Consider the following 18227-nt stretch of genomic DNA (forward strand, 5'->3'; position numbering starts at 1 on the left):
GCCACAGGCTGATCGCCTCCATGCCTCGCCGCATTGATGCAGTAATTCATGCAAAAGGAGCCCCGATCAAGTATTTAGTGCATTTAATGTACAGACTTTTCAGTAGGTACCAACATTTCTGAGTTTAAAATAATTTTTCCACTTGGTCTTAGATAATATCTTAATTTTCGGAGATAATGACTTGGGTTTTCATTGGCTGTAAGCCATAATCATCAACATTAACAGAAATAAACACTTGGAATAGATCACTCTGTTTGTAATGACTCTATAATAAATGTGTTTCCCTTTTTGTATTGAATTACTGTAATAAATTAACTTTTTGAGGATAGTCTAATTTCTAGAGATGCACTTGAATATTGTTCTTACTGACTCTTTAAAGGGAATCTGGCAACAGATTTTGGCTACCTAATCTGACAGCAGCATAATGTAGAAAATAAGACCCTGATTTTAATGATGTGCCACTTACTAGGCTGCTTACTGTAGTGTATTTCTAAAATCAGTGTTTTATCAGCAGGAGATTATCACTAAAGGACCAGTGAACCTTCTGCCATGTAGTCCTTTATTTATGATCCTTGTATAACCCCACCCCCACCACTGATTGGCAGTATTCCTATTCACAGTGTACACAAAAAGCTGTAAATCACTGGTGTGGACAAATCTGTACCAGGCTAGCAGCAGAGAATACAGTAATTTTATCAAAAGTACAGGAGACAAGCCTAGTAAGTGATATATCGGTGGAATCATGGTCTCTACCCCTGTATTATGCTGTTCTCAACTAACGTAGCAAAAATCTCGAGATAGGTTCTCTTTAAGAAAAGTTTGTGTGTTGTTTTTTTTTTTTCTTTTTCCATTTAAACTTAGATTCAATATATTTCCTAATACCTTTTACCAGTATTTACAATGTACGGGCGTTAAGGTTTCATGCTGGAAGTAGTATTGCCATGAGCAGTAAGACGTTAGAGCAGGAAGTGCTACAGGTTATTAGATCTTCAAGACGACATCATGAAATCAGATCTTAATCCTCGAATTCATCTGAAAAGGTTCATTCTCGTCACGAGTAAGAGGATTGTTATGTAAACTGAAAGAAACGGAATTTTATATGAAATTTATTGTAGTTTAAAAAAAGAAAAAAAAAAAAAAACACCCTACAAAAATTTACATTGAAAAGTCTTGGTAGTGATATACAGTGCTCAGTATAAATGTGTACAAGAACGATAAAACAAACAATATTAATCAATATCTCACTAAACACAAGAGCAATTTCCAAATTTTGACTAGACTGGGTTTCATAGAATGTTTTTTTAACTCATAACATGAAAGTAAGATTCATAATATAATTTTCATTACAAAATCTTCAGTTTTACTCAAATGAGTTCATACAAGCATGAATACACAATAACATAGTGTCCTTAGTAAACACCATTTTGCTAAAAAAAAAAAAAGTAAAAGCCATGCCACTATGACAAGGTGTACCCAATCAGGATGGACCCCAGCTCTTGTATTTCACCAATGTGTCAGACGTCAGAATAGATAAGGTCCGAGCAGGACCAAGAGATGGCTGTTCAGACTGTTCAAATTGGTTGGTACAATCAAAAACAACTACATCAAGTATTTTGTATGACTTCCATGATTTTTAAGGACAGCACCAAGTCTTTTAGGCATGGAATGAACAAGTTGGCGACATACTGTAACATCTATTTTTTGCTTTTTAAGACACATGATTATAAGACGCACCTAGGTTTTTAGCGAAGGAAAATAAAAAAAAAATATTTTGAGCTAAATAGTGAGCTAAAACATTTAATAAAACAACAAATTATTATTTTAACAATCTAGACAGCAGCATTGTAAGTAACATGAACCATGTATGTGAATAACACATTGTGGGAAACTAATGCTCAGGTACGTTTATTGGTACCTTATATTCTGAAGGATGATGGGGTCGACCACTGAGCTCCAGTTAAGTGTCTTTGCTCACCTAGTTTACAGAGTAGATCTTTATTAAGGCCCACATGATCCTTCATAGCAGGGACGCAATCTTGTCAGAATCAGATCACTGATTGGGGGGGAACTGCTGCGGAGTTGCCTTCATCAATCAGTATCCAGCCCTGTAGAGGGAGAGATGAATCGCTCTGCTCTCTCCTCTGCCTTGGAGGAGGTCACCGGTTGCTGCGGAGCACTAAACGTGCACCAGCACTCGTCATCAGTGGCTGACCCTGCCCCATGCTTCCTGTGACTGCCCGCAACACAATTCACAACCCACTTCACATAGCTGGCCTGCCGCACGATTGATATGACCGCCTGCCGCATAGCCGGTCCGCCACAAGCTTTCACTGGGCTACAGTGAGTGATAGCGCAGTTTACGTTTTCATGTAAATGTGTGTCATAATGCAGAATATGGCCTGTAAGCACCATGCATTTTTCTTTGTACTCTACTTATGTGACACCATACAGTTTTCAAGCCATCAGTTTCAAAAATATTTATCTCAGTCTCATCACTCCAGAACACAGTCCTCATATTTTTCAGCATGGGCCCTGAAAAATTGTACTCTGGCTTTTTGTGCATGGGCTTTAGGAAAGGCTTCTTTCATGGACAACACCCATGCATCCCATTCCTCTGCTGTGTACACTGCATTATGTTACAAGAGACCATCTCTCCAGTTTAGCTTTCTACTTTTCTTTAACCCTTCTTATCAGAAGATGCTCCTATTTAGGTGTTAACTTCCATGGTCAGCCTGGACGTCTCTGTGAGATGGTTGCAGCTTCATCTTTCTTAATTTTTTTTATCACCTTTGTTACAGTATGCCAACTAATCTTCTTGACAGTACTCTTATTGATTTTCTTGTATCTTTCACCTTTCTTGTGTAAAGAAATAATTTTCTTTCTTAGGTCTTCTCACATTTCTCTTACATGTGGTGCCATTGCTGACAGCATCAAATGGGAAGGGTTTTTCTTTAAGTAACACCCTTTTATAGTCAACCGTCTGCTGGACAACTATTTAATGAATAATTAGACTTACCTGTGATTGAATTATTGTTACCGTATATACTCGAGTATAAGTCGACCCGAGTAGAGCCGAGGCACCTAATTCTACCACAAAAAACTGGGAAAACTTATTGACTAGAATATAAGCCTAGGGTGGGAAATGCAGCAGCAACTGGTAAAATTCAAAAATAAAAATAGATGCCAACAAAATGTAATGTGCCCCATCCTTGTCTCCTGTAGAAATGTGCCCATTCTTGTGCCCTGTAATAATCTGCCCATTCTTTGTGCCACAAAGCATTCAACTGAAGTAAAACACTGACGGCAGCAGCGGCCCCGTGTACCGGCCAAGATCATTGAAGGGGTCTATGCGTCTGCGATCCTCAAGAAGCAGGTAAGAGGACACTGCGGGAAGGGAGGACAGGTGAGGATAATGTTTTGTGGACCCCTACTCAAGAATAAGGGAAGGAAGGCTTTTTCAACATTAAAAAAATGGGCTGAAAAACTCTGCTTGTACTCGAGTATATACGGTAATTATAACCATTAGCTTTTGTTTCTAAACTTTCAATTGAGTTGTATTGTATTGTACTCATTTATGCACCATGGTCTTGAATTTGTTAGCAAAATTACTTTTAAGAGGGGGCAAAATAACAAATCTTGCTTGTAATCAATTGCCCACATTCGTGGGACTATTTTGCAGTAAAATGTTGATTCTGAAAGGAAACAGAAGTTTTCTGACAAACAGTTGGGGTGTACTCATGTATAAGTATTGTATACGCCACAATGAAGTTCGGGTCAAGTTTGTGCCCAGCACAGAACTTTATCTAAAGTCCGGCTGAACCCGCCGAATCAAACTTCCGCGGGTGCGCTCATCTCTATGTCTAACAGCAAATCATCGATTCCAAAGTGGGATGAGACTAGACTTGAGACTAGACTATTAGAGGAGAGGAAAAAGGGATCAGCTCCCCTATGAACAAATAGGATGGAGACCAAGGCTTATAATGATCGGCTTATCTGCAGACCACAGGGGATTCCCAAGATCAGAGGTCCATTAAGGAGCTTAACCCATGGCTAGGTATTCCCACTGGAGCATGGCAGGGGACTGTCAATCTGTCAGTAGCAGGGACACTTGGGTCTATACCGGACCGCCCTCCGAAAAAGAGACAGGAGGTTATGACATGCTTTATACCAACATCCAGGAGGATCTGCAACCTGGTGCCAAAGAAGAGGTTACTCCAGAATGTGAAAGGCCTGAACAGGATAGACGGGCGACAGATACAGCTGCCTGTTGGAGGTTCGGGTTGACGATTACTGCGGCTCCTGTGTCGGCTACTGTTAGAATGTGAGATAAAGAATAATTTCATTGCACTCATTGACTGTAATGCAAAAAAAAAATCAAATTTATTGAAGCGACTGTGAAGTCATTCGACGTTTCGAGCCCACCTTGGTCTTAGTCAAGAGTCGCTTAAAGATGGGTGCCTGGGATATGGAAGCTGAGTGAATTAAAGCGTTGATAAAGAATGCCTTGAGGATAAAAGGTCCTGGGTTTAGCTGGCGCAGCAGCGTTGTGGCAGGCGGCATGGTGTATCTATACTACTGTTAGGATGTGGGCAGAGAGATGTGTCACTGAATCTGCGATCAATAGAAAGCTGAGGAATGGAGAGACTTCTACAATATTGTTATGGAGGGTTTCTCCCCTCCACAACAAAGGAAGCACTACTTGTGGGAAAGTGATAGGGTCTGGGAATTACGCTGATACACAAAAGAACAGTGTTTATGAGGAAAAATGTTGTAATATCAAAGAGGATTACAAAATGGGTGGGCTACTTTACTTGATATCAGAGGGCTTGGATTTGGAAGGACACAACTGAATAGGCACGCAAGTACAGCCTCAGATGTGCTACAACTATAATTAGCATATATGTGATGGTCCTTTATCCCTTAATGTTGACAATACTATTGGTGAGAACAATGATGGTACTGGGCTCAATGTGACTAATACACATGGTGTGGAAAAGGTGTGGTGGAGGGAAAACTCTCATCATTATAATGGAGGATGGTCTCCTCCCCATAGAGAAATGAACATGGAGTTGCAACGCAAGGTAAAGAATTGAAATAATCATTGTCAGGGGAACATGGAGCATTGTAAGGGCTCAGACGTCTGCAGGTCTCAATAGTGAAAGATTACCGGGAATGTTTTATCTTGTGATGCTAGGACACAAATGGATTATGTCAGCAGGCTCTCCGAGAAGCAATTGGTGGCTTATGTCAGAAAAAAAATCTAAGGGCAAAATACATAAGGATAACAGCACTCTACATCCATGGGTCTACAGTGATGAAACAACTTCTGTTGCATGTTAACATGCCCATTCAAATCCTGTAATGCACCAGTATTACACAGCCTCTAGAGACAACGCTGGTAACAAACATGTTAATACTAATACTCACTGCCTTGTCCCTGATGCTCATGAAGTAATTTTGTCTCATGGTATACAAATGACCCTTTGCATAATTGTAAGCATTGTAAGCCCCAGTAACCAGGAAGTTCCTGAATAAGTCAATTAATGCTTGCCTGTTGTCCCTTGCCATGCCCCCTATCAAATTCCCCCACCCAGACAATGATAGCTTATCTTCAGTTACTGGGAGATATTCTGTGTATTCTAATCGAAGCTTTGCAGAAGAAACATTACTACCCAGGATTTAAGTTTATTAGCCAAAGAAGCATGCTGTATATATATATATATATATATATATATAAAAAAAAACTTAATAGCTGACCTGAGACTTTCTTTCTATCTCTCCAACAACTTGAGCCACACATTAATACTGTTTTTTCCCCTGAAAATAAACCCTAGCAGGATTTTTCTGCCTTTTTGGAGTATGCTTAAAATATAAACCCTACTCCAAAAATAAGCCCTAGTTAAGATTCATCCTACTTATATAATCCTGAAAAAGGGCTTGGGCAGCCTTTTCAGGATATGTAACTGTTACTTCTGTATATTCGCTAGTTGTGTTGCTGTAAGCCCCTGAAATGTATTGTCAGGGGAACGTGGTAACATCTGTTCATCAATCATAAAAAACAATGTGTGACGCTAGTCACTACTTATGGATAGCACAAACAGGAGAGTAGTGATATAAGCTGGGGTCAGGTACCAGGAGGACAGAGGCATAGTCAGGTCACAATCCTGGGTCAGAAATCTAGAAAGGCACATAATGGATACAGGAAGTAAACTAAGGCATGGTCAGGTAACGGTCCAAGGTCAAAATACCAGGAGGTCACGTCAAGAACAGGGAGCGGGAAAGGGGAATCAAACCGTAGTCCGGGGTCAGGCAACAAGATCTGAACACACAAGGTACAGCACTACTCATAAAACCAGAATGTTCAACTGGCAGGGTTATGGGAGAGCTTACTCAGTTAAGAAGCAGGGCAATTACAGGGAACATGGAACACCTGAGCCACCCAGCATCTCCCAGAACCAGAATGGAAGCCTGCGATGTCATTCTACCACTGACAGCTCAGTACACCAGATAAACACAGCAGAGCCTGTCATAGTGTGCGAGATGCACTGCACAGAGGAATCATGACACAATGACAAAATGGAGCTAAATATTGAATTTCTGGATAAATTAAAGTAGAATAATGAAGATTTTACAAACTGTCAATTTACTGCAAAAAAAAAAAGTACCTCCATAAAATCTGAAATGGCTAATTTTAACAACCTAAGGAGAAATAACATGAAGATGAGGGGTTTGCCAGAGTGAATAAAATCCTTTCAATTACCATGCTATATTTCCACAACTCATAAAGCAACCGTGGCACTTCGACAGCTGGTGGTGCACAAGCCTGATCCAAATCTGTAATGTGAAGATAGAGAAACTTGGTACTCAAATGGTTTGAAAATAATTCCTAATATCTATTATGAAGGTGTTTGTAATCCAAAGCAAAGTTTCAGTCACAACTGGACCTTCATCAGTACGCACTGCCAGGACACATCTGCACACAACCTGTAGAGGTGCAAGAGGTGGATGCAGCACTATACTGTTGCTGCACACAGATATGTCTTGCCAATCCGTACTGATGAAAGTTCCAGTTGTGACCAAAATGTTTATTTTGGATTGCAAACAACTTCATAATAAATATTGGATACTATTTTCAACCTATTGGAGTGCCACGTATCTCTGTCTATATTTCCACAATGACCGCTCAGATTATCCCAAATTTGCCTGAAGGAAATGTGTTTTTTAAATCCTTTAGAATCCCAAAACCCTTTCATATTTCTGTTGATGTTCCAAGGGATGTGATAGTAACATTCCATTCATGTTTAATAAGAAACAAGGAACTAGGCAAGCCATGAGATCCGTCTCCAATATCACTAAATCTCTTCAAAGAAATGGCATAAGATATCAATGGACCCGTTCAGCAACACGTACTCTAACATCAATGGCGGTAAAGTGATCCCGACTACTTCACCAGATCAAGACTTATCAATCCTACAACATCTAATAAAATGGGAATTCAATAATCTGTTTCTATATTAATCATCTGAGCGGATTTCTTCTTTACGTTTATACTGGATCACAGACTATATTTTAAGCACGCTTCTACCTGGATTCTGTAAGGATTTCATGTTAGTCTGATGTAAATCATATAGATCCATTACTGGTTGGTTAGCAATAAATAAAACCAAACTTTCCCTTAGGCCTCCTTCACACGTCTGTGAAAAACCACGCACGTTTTTCAAGGACGTGTCAGAGGTGCGTTTTGCCCTCCGTGACCCGTGTTTATGGGCTATGTGTGTTATCCGTGATAATACACGGAGAACGGGAACTTTCTACTCACCTGTCCCTGGCGTCGCTGTCCGTGGTGCTAATCTTCGGTCTCCGGTCCTGCCAACTCCCCGCTGCTGCTGCTTCTGGCCGCAGTGAAGTGAATATTCAATTAGCATAATGAGCGGCGGTTGGCAGCAAGTGACAGCAGCGGCAGAGACAGTAGGGCAGGAGAAGGTGAGTAATGTTCAGTTTTTTTTCTCACAGACATGGCTTTTCTCCGGTGCGTGTCACACGGAACACATTCGTGTGGTCCGTGTGTGTTATGTGTGACCCGATTGCGTTCCGTGTGACACCCGTGATGCCGGAGATAAAACGGACATGTCGGCGTGGGAAACACACGGACACACGTAAGTACGGAACGGACACACGGTCCGTGCGAAAATACTTATGTGTGTCCAAAACCAAAGGAATACATAGGTCTATGTGTGTACGTGTCTCCAGTACGTGAGAAAACTGCCAAACACGTACCGGACGCACGTACGTGTGAAGGGAGCCTTAGGGATGACCTTGGATTCCTCTTTCGATCCTGATAAGAGTACAAAAGCAACTATTATAAGAGTTTACTCTTAGTTCCCTTTGTAAATTAACTCTGTATGACATGTAAAACGCTGAACATAAATTATATGTAATGTAAATATACTGGCTGTTATGTTAGTGTAAATGTACACTTGTCTTTTTGTTTGTTGTTTCCCTTTATCCTGGGTTTAAAACTGTAACTAATTTTTGTTTTCCCTACTTCCTTTACTCTTTTATTTTTCTTTTTGCTAAAAAAATTGTACAACTTAATAAAAACTATTTCAACAAACATACCTTTGGCTAAATTAGTGATAAAGTGGTTTTTAGCTTTTGGTTTGTGAACATTTAATTTACTACAGGAGATTTAATACTCACCAAAGCTCCTCCAAACTAGTGTTATGATCCAGGGCTTCTGCCAGTATATTTGCACCATAGTTAGTTATGTGGTTGTTAACTAGCCTGTCATGAACAAAAATGGAGAACACAGTGAGAGGTAGTCATTCCAGCCTATATCTACAAAATATCATCTGTCCTGGATGGAAATAATGCGGCAATATTCTAGATACTATTTGTGGGGCAATTACTGTATTTAGAACTAAACAATACATATACAGTTAGGCTATGTGCCTACGTAGCGTATTTTTACGCGGTTACTCTGCGTTCTGCACCGCAGCGTAACTGCATGCGTCCTGCGTACCCAGCACAAATCTATGAAGATTGTGCTTAATCCATGCCCACGTGGCGTTTTAGAACTGCCGAAGCGCTGCGTTCTAAGAAGTGACATGTCACTTCTTTCATGCAACTGCATGCAGCCCCCGCTCTGTCTATGGGAGGGGCTGCTATTAGAGCGCATGAAATCGGCTTTTCAGTGCACACTGTTTCTGCAGCAATTTGAAGCACACGTGTGCTGTTCAAATCACTGCAGAAATTTCTGCAGGTACAGAACGCAACGTGGGCACATAGCCTTATACCTAGAAATATTTGTACATTGACCGAATCTTTGTGATTTCAGCTCTAGAGGTCACTATTTTTTATTTAAAATGAAACAACTGAGATGCAATTGAAGCTTAGACTTTCAGGTTTAATTTAAGGGGTTGAACAAAAATATCCTGTGAAACGTTTAGGAATTTAATTTTTTCCACAAAGCCGCCTCGTTTCAGGGGCTCAAAAGTAATTTGACATTTTTAATGCTTTGTACAGAATCTTTGCCGGCAATAACTGCCTGAATTCTGGAAACCATGGATGTCACCAGCCGCTGTGTTTCTCCCCCTCTGTGATGCTTTGCCGGCCCTCAAGGGGGCTTTACATGCTACGATATCGTTAATGTTTTATCGTCGGGGTCACGTCGTTAGTGACGCACATCCGGCGTCATTAACGGTATAGCAGCGTGTAACACTTACCAGCGACCTTAAACGTCCTCCAAAGTGGTGAAAATCGTTCACCATGGAAAGGTCGTCCTAAAACCAAAAATTGTTAATGGTTGTTTAAAGATGTTATTCCTCGTTCATGCGGCAGCACACATCGCTGTGTCTGACACCGCAGGAGCGAGGAACCTCACCTTACCTGCGTCCCGCCCGCAATGAGGAAGGAAGAAGGTGGGCAGGATGTTCGTCTCGCTCATCTCCGCCCCTCCGCTTTGATTGGCCGGCCGCTTAGTGACGTCGCCGTGACGCCGAACGCACCTCCCCCTTGAGGGAGGGATTGTTCGGCAGTTACAGCAACGACGCCGACCAGGTAAGTGCGTGTGACGCTGATATCGCATGCACGACGGGGGCGGGTGCTTTTGCGTACGATATCGCTAGCTATCGCTAGAAATATCGTAGCGTGTAAAGCCCACTTTACTGTAGCTGACTTCAGTTGTTGCTTGTTTTTGGGTCTGTCTGCCTTAAATTTTGTCTTAAATATGTGAAATTTATGCTCGACAGGGTCGAGATCTGGTGATTCACTCGGCCATTGCTGAATATTCCATTTATTTGACTTAAACTCCTGGGTTGCTTTCGCAGTCTGTTTTGGGTGATTGTCCATCTGTACTGTGAAGTGTCGTCCAATCAATCTTGCTGCATTTGGTTGAATTGGAGCAGAAAGTATCACCCTGTACATTTCAGAATTCATCCTGCTGCTTCTGTCTTTAATCACATCATCAATAAACAGTAGTGACCCAGGGCCACTGGAAGGCACGCATGCCCAATCATCAGACTGCCTCCACTATGTGTTACAGAGGATGCCGTGTGCTTTCGATCATGAGATGTACCAAGCCTTCTCCGTACTTTATTTTTCCACATTATTCTGTTGCTAGAGTTTAATCTGTCTAAAGAATGCTTCTCCAGAACTGGGCTCGCTTCTTTAGATATTTTTGGGGGGCAAAGCCTAATCTGGTCTTTCTATTATTTTGGCTGAATAATGGCTTGCACCTTATGGTGAACCCTCTGTATTTGCTCTCTTAAAGTCTTCTCTTTATGGTAGACTTCGATGGTGAAACACCTACTTCAGGAGAGTCTTCACTTGGGTGATGTTGTGAAGGGGTTTTAATTCACCATAGAAACAATTGTGCACTTTCACAACTCCTGCCTTCTATGGACATCCAGGCCTTTTTGAGTTTCTAAGCTCACCAGTGTGGTTTTTTTTTTTTTTTTTTTATACAGAATGTACTAAAAATTGTTGATTTATCCTCTCCTAACATTTTTGCCATCTCTCTGTTGAATGTCTTTATTTCAGACTCACTGATGTCTGTTTCTTTTCCATTAAGAGCTCCTTTGACTTCATGTTGTGGGTTCACAGCAACAGTTTCCAAATAAAAATGCCACACCTGGAATCAGCTCCAGACCTTTTACCTGCTCAAATGATGATTGATTAATGAGGTAATAGCCCATGCAGCCCATTAAAGAGCTTTTGAGATAATTGTCCAATTACTTTTGGTTTCTTGAAAATGAGACAGCTTCATATTAAAGAGCTGTAATTTCTAAACCCACACTCTAATTAAAATATGAACACCTTCAAATTAAAGCTGAGTGCCTGCACCTTAAGCACATATTGATTATATAACTATCTTGAGTATGTTTTGGTAAAAAGCTAAAATACCAAAACTTCTGTCACTGTCCTAGTATTTTGCAGGAGTAACTGTCATAGATATATTACATGAATATATACACACACACACACACACACACACACACATATGTGATATATACAAGTGTGTCCCTCCATGCACAAGGAGTAGAGGAAAAAACAGCACCTACTCAGGAGATCCAAAAAACCCTTCTTTATTGCAAAAACCATACATATAAAAGCATAATGCAATATTAAAAGTAGACCATGTCTATGCGTTTCAGGCCCCAAAAACAAGGGCAAAGTTTTTTGGGGCCTGAAACGCGTAGACGTGGTCTACTTTTAATATCGCATTATGTTTTTATATGCATGGTTTTTGCAAAAGGGTTTTTTTGGATCTCCTGAGTAGGTGCTGGTTTTTCCTCTACTCCTTGTGCATGCTTTTCGGTAGGATCCAGCCTGTCTTGGAATCTAATCTTTTCACCACATGAATTGTAAGGTCTAGGTGAGCTGTTGGTTTTTTTTTTCCTCTATGTTTGTGTCCCTCCATGCTCAGATTACATAATACATTAATCAATCTTCAAGAACTGCAAAGTATAAACCTATTTCATATCTGATCACTTCTAAAGTGAGAAAAAAATAGGCTGAGCGAGCAGTTCAGGCAGACATGAGATGCAGATCTAAAGGTTAGAAACTATATTATGTACAGTAGTGCATGCCTTAATAAAAAAACAAACAAAAAACCCCAAAAACAAACAACCAGGGATGTTAAAATGTGTAAACATCCAATTTCAGCAATTATATATGGCCTCACCACAGATGTTGAAGAGTCTGGTTCACTCTCAGCATTTCACCAAAGCTTTGGGCCACATCATCTCCGATTTGGTTTTCTGTCAACCTATAAAAATACGTAATTGTGAATATCAACTATAATTTAATAAAAACATAGTTTTCAAACAAAAAACAAGACACACAACACAGCAGTAAAACAATTGATTAACAAGTGATCAGGATTGTATTAAAAATCTGTTGAGTGCTAAAAATGTGAGATGAGCTACAAAGATAGTTCTAAATGTTTTACTTAGTAGAATATTAATTTGTTACTGGTCACTCACAGTGTACAATGCTCTCTTACAGGATCCATCATGTACAAAAAAAAGGAGGACTGTTTATTGGAGGTTCATTGTACTTATTTATTGTTTGTCAGAGAGGATTGGCTGAAGCCCTATTATGGGCTAGCATGTTAAGCTAATGGACATTTTTAAGTCTTTTTTAAATTTGTTTTTTTGGATCATATCTTTATTATACAATAAATATAAGTATTTCCAGGTGATCTCTTTTGTTTATCATATTTTTTTGCCTCCTTTTTTTTCTTGTTTTATTGCGGTTTTTCTTTATATTTGGTGGTGCCTTCTTTAATTCTTTTCTAAGGATCAATCATGTAAAAGCAGGGGAAGCGATGATATAGCAAAAAAAGCACTATATCCTAGACTGGTGTGCAAATTTACTGGGCCAGAGTGTAAGGTAACTGAAATAATAATAATCTACAATTACTTGGTAGTAGACTTCCACCCAAAGTTTAATTAACGTGCCACTCATCACTAAAGATAGTAATACCTTACTTAAAAAAAAACAAACAAACAAAAAAACTTCATTTAACGTTGCTATTGTATGGACAATTTTACATATAACAATCACGTGTAGGCTTCATTACCACATTTCTTTTGGCTTGTAAAAAAATGTACAGCAGGTGAAATAAGAATTAAACATGTCGCCAGTTTCCTTAGTAAAGTGCTATTGATATGAAATTGTCACCAGATGGCCGTAACAACCCATCCAATCCACATACAGAAAAACTATTAAACATGCTAAACCCCTTCACCCCCGGCCACTAAAATACCCTAATGACCGGGCCATTTTTTGCAATTCTGACCAATGTCAGTTTGACAGGTTATAACTCTGGAACACTTCAACGGATCCTGGCGATTCTGACATTGTTTTTCGTGACATATTGTACTTCATGTCAGTGGTAAATTTAGGCCGATATTTTTTTCCATTTATTTGTGAAAATTTCGGAAATTTTGCGAAAATTTCGCAATTTTCAAAATTTGAAAATTTATGCCTATAAATCTGAGATATGTCAAACAAAATAGTTACTAAATAACATTTCCCACATGTCTACTTTGCACCAGCACAATTTTAAAAAAAAAAAAAAAAATTTCATTAGGAAATTAGAAGGGGGTCAAAGTTCATCAGCAATTTCTCATTTTTCCAACAAAATTTACAAAATCATTTTGTTAGGGACCACATCACATTTGAGATGACTTTGAGAGGCCGAGGTGACAGAAAATACCCAAAAGTGACCCCATTCTAAACACTGCACCCCTCACACTGCTCAAAACCACATCCAAGAAGTTTATTAACCCATCAGGTGTTTCACAGGAATCAAAGCAATGTGGAAGGAAAAAATGAAAATTTTACTTTAGCCATAAAATTTTGCATTTTCACAAGGGAGAAAAGAGAAAATGCACCATACAATTTATTGTGCAATTTCTCCTGAGCATGCTGATACCTCATATGTGGTATAAATCAATTGTTTGGATGCACGGCAGAGCTCGGAAGGTAAGGAGCGCCATTCGAATTTTTGAACGCAAAATTAGCTGCACTCATTAGCGGACGCCATGTCGGGTTTGAAGACCCCCTGAGGTGCCTAAACAATGGAGCTCCCCCACAAGTGACCCCATTTTGGAAACTAGAGCCCTCAGATAATTTTTCTAGATGTCTGGTGAGCACTTTGAACACCTAGGGGCTTCACAGACATTTATAACATTGAGCCGCGAAAAGAAAAAAAAAAATTTGACCACAAAACTGTTGCTTTAACTAGGTAGCTTTTTTTTCACAAGGGTATCAGGAAAAAATGCACCATAAAATTTATTGTGCATTTTCTCCTGAGTACACAGATAGCTCATATGTGGTGGAAATGAAATGTTTGGGCACACGGCAGGGCTCGGAAGGCAAGGAGCGCCATTTGAATTTTTGAGTGCAAAATTAGCTGGACTCATTAGCGGACGCCATGTCGGGTTTGGAGACCCCTTGAGGTGCCTAAACAATGGAGCTCCCCAACAAGTGACCCCATTTTGGAAACTAGAGCCCTCAAATAATTTTTCTAGATGTTTGGTGAACACTTTGAACCCCTGGGGGCTTCACAGAAGTTTATAACGTTGAGCCGTGAAAAGAAAAAAAAAAAATTACCACAAAACTGTTGCTATAACTAGGTAGCTTTTTTCACGAAGGGTATCAGGAAAAAATGCACCATAAATTTATCGTGCATTTTTTCCCTGAGTACGAAGATACCTCATATGTGGTGGAAACTAATTGTTTGGGTGCATGGGGAGCGCCATTTGACAGCAAAATTGGTTGGAATCATTAGCTGACGTAATGTTGCATTTGGAGACCCCCTGAGGTGCCTAAACAATGGAGCTCCAACACAAGTGACCCCATTTTTTTTTTTAACTGATTATTTTATTACATTTTTCCAAAGCAAACATAGAATAATATGTAGACATGTCCCACAAGCATGTGAGCAGTAACTTTAAACCATTAATCAGGGCACATATCTTAAGCTGGTGTCACACACAGCGACAACGACAACGACGTCGCTGCTACGTCACCATTTTCTGTGACGTTGCAGCGACGTCCCGTCGCTGTCGCTGTGTGTGACATCCAGCAACGACCTGGCCCCTGCTGTGAGGTCGCCGGTCGTTGCTGAATGTCCAGCTTCATTTTTTGGTCGTCACTCTCCCGCTGTGACACAAACATCGCTGTGTGTGACAGCGAGAGAGCGACGAAATGAAGCGAGCAGGGAGCAGGAGCCGGCGTCTGGCAGCTGCGGTAAGCTGTAAACATCGGGTAACCAAGGGAAGACCTTTCCCTGGTTACCCGATATTTACCTTCGTTACCAGCCTCCGCCCTTGCTGCCAGCGCCGGCTCCTGCTCTGTGCACATGTGGCTGCAGTACACATCGGGTAATTAACCCAATGTATACTGTAGCAAGGAGAGAAAGGAGCCAGCGCTAAGCAGTGTGCACGGCTGCCTGCTCTCTGCACTGTGACATGTAGCTGCAGTACACATCGGGTTAATTAACCCGATGTGTACTGTACCTAGGAGAGCAAGGAGCCAGCGCTAAGCGCGGCTCCTTGCTCTCTGCACATGTAGCACAGTGACGTTATAATCGCTGCTGCGTCGCTGTGTTTGACAGCTAAGCAGTGATCATAACAGCGACTTACAAGGTCGCTGTTACGTCACAGAAAATGTTGACGTAACAGCGACGTCATTGTCGCTGTCGCTTAGTGTGAACCCAGCTTTATTTTCCACTGATAGATTAGAAACAGGGGATGTGACAAGACAAACAATACAATACTAGACAGGGAAACATAGGGAGGGAACAGAGTAGGGAGGGTGAGTATATCAGACTTCCATCCAAGCCATACCGAGCTATTGTTCATTATTGGCCCAATGAGTGTCCCAGAGTGACCAAACACCCTCAAAGTGATCCACCGTGTTATTTGACATGGCTGACATACTCCATCCTCCTCACATCTTGGATTCGCGAATTGAGATCATTAAGTGAGGGCGGATGGGCTAACCTCCAGTTACGGGCAATTAGACACCTGGCTGCTGTGGTTATATGTAGCAGTAACCGCTTCACTCTCCTCCCCAACTGGACAGGTGGCACATTTAATAAATAGAACTTAGGATCCAGGGGTATCTGGAGATCAATAACTCTGTAAATAAGCGATTGCACCAACTTCCAAAAGCTCTGGATATTGGGGCATACCCAGAATATGTGCGGTATGTCCCCTCCTGCAGCCCCACATCTCCAACAATTATCGGGTAAGGCTGGATTTAGTTTATGTAGTAGTGATGGGGTGTGATACCAATACATGAGTAATTTGTACTGATTTTCCTTATAAACATAACATGAGGAAGTTTTTGAGGCCGTATCCCAGATCCGTCTCCACACACATAGGGGAATGGTCTCACCAAGGAAGTCTTCCCATTTGCTCATATATGTATGAATCGGCTTGTCTTCTGGGTAGGGGGTAGTTAAAATGCGATATATGTCCGAGATAAGGCCCTTGGTGGAGACCCCAGCTCTGCATAATCTTTCAAAAAGTGTAGGAGAAGAGACTTCCAGGGAGGAAAAGAGGGAGTGCATCAGGTGTCGAACTTGTAGGTACCGATACTGGGATCTGCCAGGGAGAATAAATCTAGCAGATATGGTGGCGTAGGGGAGAAGGGTCCTGGAGTGCGCGTCCACTATGTCCGCGAAACAAAAGAGCTTCCTGTCAAACCATGTCTTAGTCACTGTACCCTGCATACCGTCTGGCATCCTGGGGTTAAAAAGAAAGGAAGTCAACGGAGAGTGTTCAGATTTAAGTGGAAACTTTTTTATACAGCAATCCCAGATCCTCTTGGTGAAAGCTATGGGGCCTAAAGTATGTGGGTCAGGCTTGTTAGATGAGGTACCCCATAGGTAAGAGTTGGGGTGTATTGGGGCTAGCCATAACTTCTCTATTTCCATCCATCTAGAGAAGGCACTGCGGTTAGACCATGCAGGGATGTGACGTAGATGTACTGCCCGGTAGTACTTAGTAATATCAGGGACCCCCAAACCTCCTCTCAGTTTACTGTCTGGCAAAGTCATTTTTTTAATTCTATGTCTCTTATGGGCCCAAACGATAAGTGACCCCATTTTGGAAACTAGACCCCTCAAGGAATTTATCTAGATGTTTAGCGAGCGCCAAGGGGCTCCACAGAAGTTGATAATGTTGAGCCATGAATACAACTTTTTTTTTTTTTTACCACAAAAAAACTGTTACTTGAACCAGGTAGCTTTTTTTTCACAAGAGTATTAGGAAAAAATGCACCACAAAACGTATTGTGCAATTTTTCCTGAGTACGCAGATACCTCACATGTGGTGGAAAGTAATTGTTTGGGTGCACGGTGGGGCTCAGAAGAGAAGGAGCACTATTTGACATCAAAATTGGTTGAAATCATTAGCAGACGCCATGTCACGTTTGGAGACCCCCTATGGTGCCTAAACAGTGGAGCTCCCCCACAAATGACCCTATTTTGGAACTAGACCTCTCAGGGAATTTATCTAGATGTCTGGTGAGCCCCTTGTACCCCCAGGGGCTCCACAGAAGTTGATAACGTTAAACCGTGAAAATTATTTTTTTTTTTCCCACAAAATTCTTGCTTTAACCAGGTAGCTTTTTTGTTTTACAACGGTATCAGGAAAAACTGCACCATAAAACTGTTGTGCAAATGTTCCTGAGTACGCAGATACCTCATGTGGTGGAAATCAATTGTTTGGGCGCACAGCAGGGCTTGGAAGAAAAGGAGCGCCATTTGACTTTTCAAATGCACAGACGCCGTGCACTGATCGGCCCGCTGCAGGATGTACGGTCGGATGAGATACAAAAAGCGACCGGGGATACGTAAAAAAAAAAAAAAAAGTCACGCCGAAAATTGACCACGGATCCGTTATGTGCATCCCTGATCAGCGCTCGGCCGCTGCAGGACACACACACGGATGAGATGCAAAAAAAAAAATCCCGCCGAAAATTAACCATGGATGCAGATATGTTATCTGCATCACTGATCAGCGCTCGGCGGGACGCACAGACGGATGCGGTGTAAAAACGGACAGGGAATAGAAAAAAAAAAATATACAAAAAAAATTATACTCACAGTACCCAGAAGATTTGCAGGAGGATCACTGACCAGAGGAACTGCAGGAGGAATACAAGGCAGAAAGTGGACAGCTTCTTACAGGAGAGAAGCAGGCATG

The 18227-nt window shown here is 41.1% G+C and overlaps 1 protein-coding gene across 2 annotated transcripts in view; it reads right to left on the reverse strand.

Annotated features, from left to right (window-relative positions):
* Positions 1 to 290: 290 nt before the first annotated feature.
* The window catches only part of NOD1 (nucleotide binding oligomerization domain containing 1), a 126264-nt gene continuing 108327 nt past the window's right edge, over positions 291 to 18227 (reverse strand). For both annotated transcript variants that reach the window (XM_075316635.1, XM_075316634.1), the window contains 3 exons: positions 12185 to 12268; positions 8701 to 8784; positions 291 to 1078 (listed from right to left, as the gene is read on the reverse strand). In XM_075316635.1, the coding sequence (XP_075172750.1) occupies positions 1009 to 1078; positions 8701 to 8784; positions 12185 to 12268 (238 nt within the window). In that variant the 3' untranslated portion in view covers positions 291 to 1008. The remainder of the gene's footprint in view (positions 1079 to 8700; positions 8785 to 12184; positions 12269 to 18227) is intronic.

The sequence above is a fragment of the Anomaloglossus baeobatrachus genome, chromosome 6, assembly GCF_048569485.1.
Source record: "Anomaloglossus baeobatrachus isolate aAnoBae1 chromosome 6, aAnoBae1.hap1, whole genome shotgun sequence".
In the NCBI taxonomy this organism is placed as follows: Eukaryota; Metazoa; Chordata; class Amphibia; order Anura; family Aromobatidae; genus Anomaloglossus; species Anomaloglossus baeobatrachus.